This window comes from Glycine max, chromosome 13 (genome assembly GCF_000004515.6).
Source record: "Glycine max cultivar Williams 82 chromosome 13, Glycine_max_v4.0, whole genome shotgun sequence".
NCBI lineage: Eukaryota > Viridiplantae > Streptophyta > Magnoliopsida > Fabales > Fabaceae > Glycine > Glycine max.
Window position 1 is genome coordinate 9,322,610 of NC_038249.2, and position 14,820 is coordinate 9,337,429.

General features: G+C 30.7%; 1 protein-coding gene across 1 annotated transcript; it reads left to right on the forward strand.

The window, feature by feature from the left end:
- The first annotated feature begins 2,341 nt into the window (after nucleotides 1–2,341).
- On the forward strand, nucleotides 2,342–2,970 carry LOC106795606 (E3 ubiquitin-protein ligase ATL6-like). Its single transcript, XM_014766193.1, has 2 exons — nucleotides 2,342–2,492; nucleotides 2,699–2,970. The coding sequence occupies exons 1-2, from the start codon at nucleotides 2,342–2,344 to the stop codon at nucleotides 2,968–2,970; spliced, it is 423 nt and encodes a 140-aa protein (XP_014621679.1).
- Nucleotides 2,971–14,820: the final 11,850 nt, after the last annotated feature.

Genomic DNA, 14,820 nt, shown 5'->3' on the forward strand with positions numbered 1-14,820 from the left:
TTAAAGAAACTTTCCAAAGACCAAGGAAAACAAAGATTCTGGGTACGTTTCATTGAAAGTAGAACCCACTTCAAATCGAACGATGATTTTCAGCAAAGACAAGTCAAAAGAAGAAAATGATTTGGTACGGACTTTTCTTTCATTTTTCTATTGCAAATTGTGACTATGCGAATCCTAATTCTTAATTTCTTGCTTGAATCAATTTAATTATTGGAAATAGATCCCCTGCGCGGGCACCATTAGTCAATAATGTCGGTTGTGTCACCAACGTTAAACAGTATCGAGCTTAACATATTATTTTTATCTTTTTCAAACTATATTGGTTATAGACAACGCTACTATTATTAAAAGATTATATATATATAATTGGTAAAGTTGACGGTAATTTTATATTTGACTATAGAAATGAAACACTTCTACTTTTTTCTCCTTCATCAATTTCAAAACTCTCTTCTTCCTCATTGTCTTCCCCCTCAAATATTTTGAATCAAGTTATTTTCTTTCTTAATTTTTCAGTCATGAATCAAGTTTTTCAAATTTTTTTATTTATGCAAACAAATATTAAATTTTAAAGAAGCTTGAGCTTAGCTTATTTTAAAAAATTAAAGCTTGAACTTGACTTGTTTAACTCATTTAAAGCTTAATAATTTTTTAATTTGTAAAAAAATATTAAACTATTTATTAACTTTATCAATTTAGAATTTAATAACTCATTTTACTATATAATGATCTACAAATAAAAATATGTGCTAATATGATATTATGGAATATATATATATATATATATATATATATATATATATATATATATATATATATATATATATATAAACAAGGTATTCATTTAAATAATCAAGTTTAATCGTATTTGTTTATTTAATTAAACAAACAAACTTGAGTTGTTCATGGATAGTTTGACTCATTTACATCCCTATCTACATATGTCTTACAAATGATGGCTTAACAAATGTTGAATTTGTGTATTTATAATCTTAATTAATGCTATGATATTTTGATTCTTATTGTATGAAATGTTCTTATTTTTCATAGGATTTATTGATGAGCCGGGAAAGAAAAAGATGTCAACTAATAAAGTTACCTACTACATAAAAAGGTGTGCCAAAAGAAAGTTGCAATGTATGTGACTGAAGAAAAGTGACTTAATCTCTAACGCAAGACTTAGAAGCAGACTAAAGAGAATTTTGTTTAGAGACAATGATTACTTCCTATTGGAGGTTGAAGATTTGAAATGCTAAAGTTAGAGAACATGATGCGTGAACATAGTCAAGCTTTCAAACTCCTTGCAAATTATTCTAATTCAAATTTCAAGTTCGATCTCAAACTACCTTATAAATCCTGAAAGTTATTGTGTGAGCTTAAATTGTCGTATTTGTCTATAAAACGATATAGTTATAGTCAATATGCACCTAAACCTAAAACAAAATCAATTTGATTTGTTAAAACTAGAAGTGATGTGTAAATAATACTTCGGGTGATTAGTTTAAAGAGACTAGTGTAAAACTATTTGAGTTGAGTCAAAAGTGACTTGAAGAAAGAATACTTGTAATCTTTGTCTTTTTATATCTTTTTATGTGTTTTATCTAACCTTGAATTGAATTGTGTTTTTAAGTAAGCTTGTTTTTTTAAAAGGTTTTTGATAAAACAATGCTTTCAAAAACTCTTTTTTTTTATGAAGTTAAAATCATATTTCATTAATCAATAAGAAAGGTCGAGAAAGCCAATAATACATCATGGTTTACTATAGATTGGATGTGAGATGGAATCTCTTCGGTCCAAACTGAATCAAAAGATGAAAAAGCAAGTCTAGCAAGACTGTGAGCTACATTGTTTCCTACTCTTATCATATACTCTAGTCTAGTTAGCTGTGAGATTCTCGAAAAGTATGTCAAAAACTTTACACTCCAAAAAAAGGTCTTTCATTATTGGAAGGCTCCATCTAAGGGTCATTGCTTCAGCAATCTGAGGTTGGAAGCCTTTTCGAAATATAACACCATAACTATCATTTGTTACTCCTTTTTGGTTTCTTGATAAAACATTATTTTATAAGATGATACAATCATCTACAAAAAGTTTTGCTAATTTTTTTTTATATTCAACCCTCTTTCTTGTGTTTTCTTGTTTATACTTTCCACACCTCTCTTTCGGCTAATTGACCAAAGTGGGTTTGATTTACAAACTATTTTTCAATAAGGGTTCCTTTTCAAACATATTCCAGAGGGGGTTTGTTTTGTAAGCATTTTGCCATCACTGTAAGCGAATCCATTCCACGTGGCACTGCATTTACATGCATTTTGCCACTTGAGTTGGCGGAGCAGACAACATGGCATTTCGCCAGTCGAGGCTGCGAAACAGGGACTTCATGTGGATTCGCGTGCTTTCAGCTTTTTCAGGTTGTTGTCCACGTGTCATGGAGCATGGCATTTCGCCAATAGGGGTTGCGAAACCAGCATGGCATTTCGCCATTGGCATTGGTGAAACCAGCATGTGACCAGGCGGGGCAGCTTTCACGTGAGCTAGTGGGAGGAAAAGCATGCAGTCTACGTTGTTTCTCATTTCTCAATCCCAAATCCCAATGTCTTCCACCACCATCCACGAAATGTCAAATACTTATCATCGTGTTGTTTCTAATGGGCTTCTCCATCCACATCTGCCATTGCTTTGGCTCCCCCTCTGCCAGCATCCACAACCTTCCCGACACCTCTGGTAGGTCACAGTGCGGCTCGCGCAGGTTTCGACCAGGCGGTGATCGACACGTTCCTGACGCTGGAGTGTGTGGTGTGCTTGAACGAGTTCGAGGACACCGAAACGCTGCGTTTAATCCCCAAGTGCGACCTCGTGTTCCACTCTGAGTGCATAGACGAGTGGATAGCTTCCCACACCACTTACCTCGTGTGTCGTGCCAAACCCGTCCCTATTTCTGCCAACATCAATGGCGAAATGCCATGCTGATTTCACTGCAGCCTATTTCGCCACTTGAGTTGGCAAAATGCATGCCCACGTGGAATGGATTCGCAGCCCTTATTGGCGACACCTGAAAAAAGTTGCACCTGTTTCACAGCCTCGACTATTTCGCCACTTGAGTTGGTGAAATGCATGCCATGTGGAATGGATTCACTTACAGTGATAGCGAAATGCTTATAAAACAAAACCCCCTTAGGATTATGTTTGAAAAGAAATCCTTATTGGGGAATAGTTTGTAAATCAAACCCACTTTGGTCAATTAGCCCCTCTCTTTCTAAAGTGTCCAACATAATGTGTTTCTTATAGGTTTCCAACGAGTTTCACATATAGGTGTTCCTCTTGAACCCATTCCTGCATAGAGATTATCATTGACACTTAAACCCTCAACAAAGCAAGGGCCACCTCCATATCATCAATAACATTAAAGCTAAAATGTTTTCTACAACTTAAAAAACCTCTCCATGTTTTTATGTGTTAATGTGTTGTAGAGTGGTTGAGATTTAGGCAAGAGAAAGTAGGGAAAATAGCACAATTGGTAGCATGAGCGAGAAAAAAATTATGTGTAGCAGAGGTTAACACTACTAGAAAAATGACATTTTGTGACGGTTTTTAAGGTCTTTTAACGATGCCGTCATAGAAAAGTTAAGGCTTTTCACTATGGTTCTCAAATTATTTTAGAAATTGTTTTCTTAAAAAAAAAAATGGGCCCTTCTAAGACTCGTAGAAACCATCTTAAAGAGTAAACTTTCTAAGATGATTTTCATAGAATCATCTTAGAATGTTTTTAAAAAAAATAAAATTTTAAGATTTTAAGACGATTTTTCCAAATATTATCTTAGACGGTTTTTCAAAGAATAATCTTAAAAAGTCTTTTTTAAAAAAATTGAAAATTTTAAGAGAATTTTCTCAAAAACCATCTTAGAATGTAAATTTTTTAAGACGGTTATTTTAAATAATTGTCTTAAAATGTCTTTTTTTAAAAAAAAATATTAAAACGGTTATTTTAATTACTAGATTTTGACCAATGAATATTTTAAATTGTTTATTTGATTTGTGTCACTATTTTAAAAAGTTTAAGACAATAAAAAATAAAAAATAAAATTTGTTGATGAGAAAATGTAGGTTCTACACTAAAAACCTAAACATCCTGCTAGTGTTAATAAAGCATATAAATTTTATTAATTTATAAAAGAAAAGAGTCAATAGTATAATACAAAGTATTATTTATATAGAGTTTATTAATTTAAATTTGTGTATCTGTTTTTCGTAACATGACATTGTCATATTCTTTAATATATAGGAGGATCTGACCATCAAAAAATACAAATGCCATCACTTTGATTTTGTGAATAGAAATTAATAAAAAGAACTTGTCACTTAATTATAAAAATAGTTATGATAGGTAAGGTAATACTTGAATGCTGAATTTGTAATAAGGTATCAGATTATTAAGATCAACACCAATGTTTTAAAGAATTTGAATTGTAACAGAAAAAAAAAATACACGTATAAATGAGGAACAGAAAATGAGTCATTCCTAGTATTCTCATATTACTTCTCTCACATGGAATAGATTTTTCCAAATGATTCATAATACCAGTATCAAGGTTTATACATTGTGAAAGGGTGGGTACTATAGTAGGATCAAACTCCTCGCACCGTTTTGGAACAATAGGGACACAAACTCGGCCTAGAACAAAGAATAATACCATGTAATGCTAAACAGTCAAATGAGCTAATGAATCTATCAATCAAATTTAACTGGGAGATATTTTTATAGTTTCAATTTTATAGTTAAAAAATACAAGAAGATAAAGATAAAATCATAAAACCATATGATTATAATGTCACCAGTGAATTCTCAAGCCTGATAAAAAATTCAACTGGTTATGTCAATAACAATTGTGCATAATTATATACTAACCTGTTTTAGGATGTACACAGAATGGTGCTTTAAGTAAATGATTCATGTGTTTAGAAACATAAAACATGAACAGTCTTAATGAACTTTTATTCAGACTATTTTGATATTATATTTTTTCTTAAAAGAAAAGGATGAACAAGACAATTTTAAGAAAATGAGTTTTTTTATTAAAAAAAGTTTTAATGAAAAGAGAGATTTAAAATATGGTATTTTTTTTTGGAGATTTTAGTTTACACTTTTCTCTTTTCCTTATTTAATTCAAATCTCAAGATTAAAATCTATTTTTTTAATTTAAAAACTACAAAAATATCAATTAATTTTAACTCTAAATTTAAATGTTTATTTGTTTTTAATTTAACCTTGAATTCACTTTTAAATTTTAAAAAGAAACTCAAGTCAAATGCTTCCTTAAATCAACTTATATGAAGGTGATTATCTTGTCTAAAACCCACTGGTAGTGGTTCTAGACTTTAATGAGCAGTTAGGTTTGATGGAATTGGGCCCATGTCAGCAACTATTTCATGGTTGGACTGGAGGCAAGCCTGTTACAATTCAATAAATTGAAATATATATTCTGTAAAGTCAATTATTTTGGTTACGGATAATTAAATTTTGACCATTTAACATAGCCAATTTGTAGTTTCATAGTTGACAAATTATTTGGCATCTCTTAATTTACAGCTATTTAATATTTACTGTTATTATTTTTTTCAAAAAGTAAAGTAGAAAAGTCTAGGTATTTTAAAGCAACAAGATATTTAGACTTTTGCATTTCTTTATAAATTAACCCAATGACTCTAAGCTTTGTTTCCACACCTAATTGCTGCTATAAACATCTAGATTATATCAGGGTAACACTAATACCTAATAACAGTGCTTTTTAAATGTCCATAACATGATAACATTACCAATCATTCGGTACATAAAAGAGATATCTCTACAAAAATGAAAATAAACATCTAGTCTGTAGAAGCAAAGCTTCATGGTGAATCAAAGGTGATTTAAAGGTGTTTTGATGATAACAATGATGATAACAAAAGATGATGACAAAGGTGATGACAAAAAGCTCAAAGATCAATCAAAGAACAACTCAAGTGAATCAAGAAGAATTCAAGAGTTCAAGATAAGAATCAAGAAGAATTCAAGACTCAAGAAGAAAGTTTAGAGTCAAGAATCAAGATTCAAGGTTCAAGATCTCAAGAATCAAGATCAAAATTCAAGACTCAAGAATCAAGAATCAAGAATCAAGAGAAGACTTAATCAAGATAAGTATGAAAAGTTTTTCTCAAAAATTGAGTAGCACATGATTTTTCTCAAAACATGTTTACCAAAGAGTTTTTACTCTCTGGTAATCGATTATCAGATTGTTGTAATCGATTACCAGTAGCAAAATTGTTTTGAAAAAGTTTTCAAATTGAATTTTCAACGTTTGAATTAATTTCAAAAAGCTATAATCGATTACCAGTGCCTTTGAACGTTGAAATTCAAATTCAAATGTGAAGAGTCACACCCTTTCACATAAAAGCTTTGTGTAATCGATTACACTTATTTGGTAATCGATTACCAATGACTGTTTCTGAATAAATCAAAAGATGTATCCCTTCAAAAAGGTTTTGACTTTTTCAAATTGGTTTTAAGTTATTCTAAAAGTTATAACTCTTCTAAATGGTCTTCTTGACCAGACATGAAGAGTCTATAAAAGTAAGGCTTTGTTTTGCATTTTCAATTAATTCATTCTTTCAATCTTGAACACTTATTTCATACAATCCTTTACAAGCCTTGAATCTCTTTGAACTTCTTCTTCTTCTTTGTACCAAAAGTTTTCTGAAGTTTTCTGGTTTTCCAAACCTTGAAAACTTGTGCTATTCATCTTTTCATTCTCTTCTTCCTTTGCCAGAAAGAATTCGGCAAGGACTAACTGCCTGAATTCTTTTTGTGTCTCTCTTCTCCCTTTTCCAAAAGAACAAAGGACTAACCGCCTAAATTCTTTTATGTCTCCCTTCTCCCTTGTCAAAGAATTCAAAACGACACAGTCTGGGAATTCTTTTGATTCTTCCCTTTCCCTAATACAAAAATGTTCAAAGGACTAACCGCCTGAGAATTCTTTTTTATCCCTATTCACAAAGTATCAAAGGTTTAACCGCCTGAGATCTTTATCTTAACACATTGGAGGGTACATCCTTTGTGGTACAAGTAGAGGGTACATCTACTTGGGTTTGACTAAGAACAAGAGATGGTACATCTCTTGTGGATCAGTTCTAGTGGAGGGTACATCCACTAGGGTTTCAAAGAGAACAAGGGAGGGTACATCCCTTGTGGATCTTTGCTTGTAAAAGGATTTGCTACAAGGTTGAAAGAAATCTCAAGGACCGCAGGTTGTAACAGCCGTAATTGTTAATAAATAAATAATACAGTAATAAGTTAATAAATAAATAAATAAATAAATAAAAAATACAATTAAGTCATAAATCTCCACTATATAAACCAAATGTTAACCTAGAGCAGCTTTTACAAAACACTTTTGTCCCTTTTTCTTTTCTAATGCACAAGAACCCTAACAGAGCAACCAGAGAAGGAGCTCTAGAGAGCACCAGAGACGCCACCATTGCTAACAGAGAACATTTAAGCGACTACCTCGAGGTAAGGGATGAGTTACTCACGCTTGGGGATTAGAATAAACATGTATAGAGATCCCTAGAGGATCAATTTTGGGTTATTTTGGGTTGTTTCTTTTTAATTTAAACTCTGTTTTTCCTAAATTTTTGTTTGTCATTGTGATTTAAATTCATTTGTGCAAAGATTAATTTATTTGCATATGCTGCAAGTTTTAGTTTCATGTGAATTGTTTGCCTAATTGCAAAGTTTGACTTAAAATTGAATTATATAATAATAGCAATCATATGTATATAACTGGAAGTGGGGCTCCAATTTGAGTTGTGTGGAGTGGATTAATTTTAACAATAAACCTAGGGTTCCTTGATGTTATCTTTTATGTTTTTCATTAAAAAAAAAACCACAACAAAATATTCTATTGAGGCTAATGGTTTTCTTGGAGTGAATTTGTAAAAAAATGCTGATACTTAGATGCTTCCCTTGAAGGTGTAATATATGTGTTTAATTCGTTAATGATCCTACATATTTAATCGGTAAATGGATGGTAGCAGAAAAAAATATATATATATTCTTTTCAAGGTGCAATAATATATGTTTAATATGATTGATCATTGAAAATATTATAATTGTGAGTGCAGCACCAGCAATACTGATACGCGTAGTTCTTGCTTTTATTTGTATTTATATTCATACTAGATTCTGGAAGATGATTCCCTGTACGTATATATGCTTGTGAGTTACAAAGAAAAAAGAATAATATATCAAACCAATTTAATTGACTCATTGTATATGTGCTTGTGGTCTATGTCCTTGCTTTTAAGTTTTCAATAAATAAAATAAGGTTATAGAAATTATTTGTTTTTCAAAAAATTTAAATAGTGTTGTGAAATTATTATTTTATTCTTTTTCTGTTATATATGTTAATAATTAAAAATAGTTACTGTTACGTATGTTTCAAAATTAAATAATTAAATAGTAGTTATATTTAAACATTGTTACGTATATTTCACGTTTAAACAATTGCAAATGTTATATATTAATAATCAAATATTTGTACAACAGTTTTAAATACTTTTGCTTTCTCAATTATATATATATATATATATATATATATATATATATATATATATATATATATATATATATATATATATATATATATATGTGACTTTATAAATTAATTGTTGTAAAAGTTTTTATTTTATTTTATTTTGTTGAATTAATATATTTCAATTTAATTTGTATTTTGTTATGTCAAGTAAATGTTACTGTTGAATAATATGTGTAGGGTGCATGAGATGCGATAAATTATTTTATTATGAAAATGTGATTGAGATGATGTGTAAGTGATAATCATTTGATACATAATGGATTGTGAATTACATGACTCTTGAGATGTTGTATGTTGGGAACCCGACGAGTTAATCACTTGAGGCGCACTGAGTTAAAATATTTTAAAAATATATATATACATTCGAGATTTTGAAAACAATTGAGTAGTTGTGTGTATTGCATAATTCAAAGGTAGAGTATGTGTGTTCAAGTGTTTTTTTTTTGTTGGACCTGAATCAGGAGGGAGAGACCCTAACGGACTCTTCGGAGTGCAGGCCTTGGGGGTCATCCGGTTTGAGTGCTCCTATAAGTTTGTGCCGATCCCACATGGTTGGAGCATTCTCGCAAAACAGCGTGACCCTGACTGGTCTCCCTATGATTTCACTTAGTGAGAGTGACCTGACTTACCCATTGCGAGGCATGTCCTATCATGTACTCCTAGGCGCCCGACGAGGTTTTTCACTGAAAAATGGTACCACATTGCATGTAGGCTTGAGTCTAGAGTATTTGTTGCATAACACATGTGTTTGTCTTTCATTGGGTTAACAATTGTGGTTTGATGTTATTTTCTGGAGTGGACGAACTTAAATGAATGTGCATAATATGTGTGATTTTGTGAAACGGTGTTAATTATATAAATTCAGTTGTAAGTATTATATGTTTTACATGCTCTAATATTTTATTATATATGAATGTGATAACTCATTCCCGGTGTGTGTTTATGTTTGGGCTGATTGCCATTTGTTCAGGTGAGCCATCATATGATGAATTCCATGTTAGAGCCGAAGAGACTTAATCTGTGATAGAGACATGCTCTGATAAGTGTGACATTGGGGCATAAGAATTACTTCGCATGCTATATTTTTCCGTAAACAATATCGTTGAGTTATGTTTTTTGTTTTAGGTTTTTTTTTATTATTCATTCAGTATGGACGGCCTTGTTTTGAGCCAGAATAACTTTGTTGTTTTTATTTGAACAATTTCTATTATGTTTTCATTAAGTGAATGTGAATCCTTTATCTTTTGAAATCAATTTAAAGTCAATATGTTTAAAAAAAAATTTCCGCATGATTTTATTTCCTTGTATTTGTTATTTGTGAGGGTAGAGGGTGTCACACAGGTCGCTTGGGGACTGGATGTAGGCACGGGTTGTTGTCAAACCAGTATAAAAACTCTTGTGTATTTGTTTCCTTCTTCCCTACTCTTTTACTTTACGCTGTGTATTTAATTTCCGCTTTTACTTTTTGTTAAGTTTCTCTTCTACTCCTCATTCTCTTAACAATTTAGTAAAATCCTTAGAAGAGTATTTTTTTAATTAGTAAAGGTTTATGAATAATTAAATCAACCCCCCTTTTTAATTATTCTAAGGCCACTTGATCCAACAAGTGGTATCAGAGCAAGTTTCTTGTAGAAAGTCTAAAAACTTCAACATTAATGGCCTCTTTAGATTCTTTGTCTTTAAAAAGTATTTTCAGGAACATGTTACTCAAAGATCATGATGAAGACCAAGTCAACTTGTGTCTCATGACAAAATCTGATGAGAATAACAAAAAAGATTCTGTAAGGAAGAAATGATACATTGACAATGGATGTTCCAAGCATATGACGGGAGATGTATCCAAGTTTACAACCATTTCCCCCAAAAGTGGACATGTTACATACGGCAACAACAATATTAGTAAAATCTCCAAAGAGGTAACATCTAAGTCATCTCTATGAATTAAGGTATGATTAGTATTTTCAGTTAAGTTATTTTTGTGGCTAATAAAAAATAATTGTTGAAATTGTTTGATTATGTTTACAATGTTTAGTTAATTATATTTAGTTTTAATTTTGAATATATATGATTAATTGAATTTTGTTTGAATTCATTAATGCTTGAATTGCTTATGTTTTGTTTGTTTTGACATGATTGATTTTTTTGTCTTTAGTAATTGTGTCCAACTTTTTAAAAGTTTGAAAATTAAAATTTGGAAGTTATTGGAAGTTTGAAAATTAAAATTTGGAAGTTATTGGAAGTTAAAAGTTGAAAATAGAAGTTGGAAGTTGGAAATGGAAGTTACTAGAAATTGAAAGTTGAAAATTAGAAGTGGAAGTTATTGAAAGTTGGAAGTTAAATTTGAAATTTGAAATTTGGAATTTAAAATTGAAATTTAAAAAATTTGAAATTTGATTTTTTTTTTGAAAGAATTGTGTATAGTTAGTTGATTGTTAATTAAATTTAATTAATTTGAAATGTTTGATGATTGATTGTGTTTAAGAGTTATTATGATTTTTTTATATTTAAAAAGTTATGTTGATTATTTTGATAATAAATTTTTAAAGTGATTACGCATGATTTTTGATGTGATATGTGATTAGTCATTTATGAATGGTTATGTATGGTTTTATATCTCTTGTATGATTCTTGTATAATTTTTAAATATGACATGTGAATTACTTGCTTAAGGTTCATTCATAAAGTTTTTTCAAAATCCATTATGTTATATTTATTTATTTTTATATATAAGAATTTTCATATATAAAGTATCTTTTTTATTCTGAAAAATGTGTTATCAAGCATGAGCATGATAAAGATATTGAACATGTAGGTTTTAGAGAAAATAATGATTACATGATTGATTGAGTTCTTTGAACTTTCTAAGTTTTTAAATTATCTTTAACAAATCTGAAAATTTGATAATGCCTATGATCTATATCCTTCAATCCTTGTATAATTCTTGTTTGATATGTTTGAATTACTTGATTGATTGTTCAAAATATTTTTTATGCTTTTCAAAATTATTATTGTATTTCAGACAAAATTATTTTGATATGATAAAACCTTCTATGATAATAAAAACTTATCTTGGTAAGTGTTGATAATCAATTAGCACTTAGTCTTAGAAAAAAGGTGATTGTGTTTTAAAAAAATTATAGACACTAAAAACCAACTTGCAGACATTTTTACAAAATCACTAACCAAAGACTCTTTCTACACCATTAGAAGAGAATTAGGACTTCTAGATACAAGTGACTTAGATAAATGATTTATGTTTTGATGACTTATGACTTATTTGTTATTTATGCACATATGCTTCTATTATAATGTGAGGATGATTTATTATCTTGTTTGATTTTTACATAAGTTTTTCTCTCTTGTATGAGTACATTTATTGTATGTTTATCCATTTTTATATAATTTGACATGATTAGATTTTTGTCAAAATTATATTAATATGCTAAAATAATTGAGATAAGTAATGAGTTGCCATGTATGTGTTCATAACTAATTTTTGTTACTTAGAATTAAGTTTTGATTCTCTGATAATAGATTTAGATTATAATTATATTTTGTTTTTTAAAACCTTGTATTTGGTTATGTTTTTATGACATTTGAACACTTAGTATTTGTTTTAATACTTGCTTAGTATGATTGAACATGATGATTATATTGACTTGCTCTTGGTTGTTTATGATTGTGTGTTTTAAACTTAATTACTTTAATAATATATGACTAGTGGTATGTACTTACATTTGATATTGTGTTTTATATTTTTTTAATTATTCATATATGTTTTATTTGAATACTATGAATGACTTTCTGGATTATATGACATTCTATGAAGTATTATCTTTCTAAGATTGATGAATGGTTAAGTTATCTTGTTTGATTGTTTTCTATTCTTTTGTATGACATTTATGTATGGTTTCTATATTTCTTACCTTTCTAAGTTTGATGAATTTATCTTGTTTAATTGTTCTCTATTCTCTTGTGTGACACCCTCTACCCCTCACATATATACTAATAAGGAATAAAAAAATTCAAATATTAATTAAAAGTAATTTTAAAACCATTTTTTTTAAACAAGTCTTTCAAAGGGGAAAAAGGCTCACATTCATTTTCTTCTACATCATATTCAAACTTGTCCAAATAAATAATAAAGTATTCTCGACTCAACAAGGTCGTCTAAGCTTCATACAATTAATATAGAACCTATATCCTAATGTCACATCCTATCAGAGCGTTGTGTTCCCGTGTCTTTCTAGTATGAGATTCTTCATAGTCATCCACCTATTCATCTGCTCTCCCGAACACAAGTTCAAGATCATCACAGGATCCAAACACAACAACACACAGGGAGTGAGTTATCACATTCCTAGCTAATAGAGAAACGAGACAATTAAATATACATATTATATAAATGAGATACCACTTGCTTAAACATAGCTCACGTAACTTCACCACTTCATCATTCAAAATTCACTTTTCAATTATCAATCACATTACACAAGAATCTCACACTTCGATCAAGATATAATAATACATCAATTAGCAAGCATATGCAATAGTTATGCTAAGACTCAATCCTATATGCAATGTGGTACCATGTCAGTGAAAAACCACCCTGGGGCGCTTAGGAGTACATAACAAGACACACCACACCATGGGTTTGTCAGGTCACTCTCACTAAGTAAGATCATAGGGAGACCAGTCAGGGTCACGATGTTTTGCGAGAATGCTCCAACCATATGAGATCAGCATAGGCTTAAAGGAGCACTCAAACCCGGTGACCCCCAAGGCCTACACTCCGAAGAGTCCGTCAGGACCTCTCCCTCCTGATTCAGGTCCAACCCCTAAAATAATTTTTTGCATGCAGACACTACTCATGAATTATACAACACCCACGACCTTACACTCGTGTTTTAAACACGTTCAACACAATTGCGCTACGATTTAACACTGGTTCCTAAATAGGAAACCTACATTTTCTCTTTAACACTGCGCATCAACGCTTTTCTCAAGATAACACTGGTCGGGTTATTGTACAATTCATAGCTTACAACACAAGTAATTTCACATCAAGTGTTAACTACACACTTATCCACAACTAGAACTCATTCACAATTTCACATCTCATAGTGTGACAATTCACCATCACATGTTTACACGTATCTCACAAATTAACACATGTTTAACTTTACACTTATACTCAATCTCAATAACAATATTATAATCTCAAAGTAACATGTTATTCTACAATTCATCACATACTCACAATTTGAATCATCATTTCATATCCTCAATATAACAATTTATATAAAAGACCATCACAACATGAGGACTAAAACCCCTCAAATAATATTACACAATTATATCAAAATCATAGGTCAAAACATACAAATATCAAGAGCACAATTTATCAAGCAATCTTCATTAGGACATCAATATTTTATTTATAATCATAAAGGAAAAAAATTGTAATTTAACTAACATCCCAAAATAAAACCCCAATTTAATCCTCTAAGGATTCCTACACATGTTCTCACAAATCCCCAATTGTGAATAACTCATCCCCTTACCTCTGAGCGGACTCACGTGTCTTCAGCCAGCGATAGCAACATCTCTAGCGGTTCCCTGAAATTCTTTCAATTATTCATCCGACTGCTCTGATAGAATTCCCAAACGTCAGAGAGACGGAGAAGAGATTGAAACCTCCACTTGTACTGTCTTCATGCGATTCCTTTTTCTCCCTCCACGAATATTATCTCGGAAATCCCAACGGTGAAAGCGTGCGGAATTGAATTTCGAACAACATATCCAAATTTCATCAAAATCCAACGGCTAACGAAACCGGGATCATAGTTTTACCGAGACAGTTTTGGGTTTCTGCGGGAAATTAAAATGCTACAATGCGAAGGGTTTTTCTCTAAGCTCAGATATGATTTTGAAATTATCAACGGTGAGAATGTTCGGAATTGGTTTGTGAACATGATACTCAAATTTCACGACATTCCAACGGTGAACAGGTTCGAGATCGTCATTTTTCTGAGATAGGTTTGGTGGATTGCGGGAAAAAGAAAGAGTTTTGAGAGGAGAAGAGGAAAAACGAAAATGAAGCCAAAAAGGAGGCAGCTGACTTAACATAACTATTTATACCTAGGGTACTCAGTCTATTATTTGCTCTATATTTATTTAATTATTTATT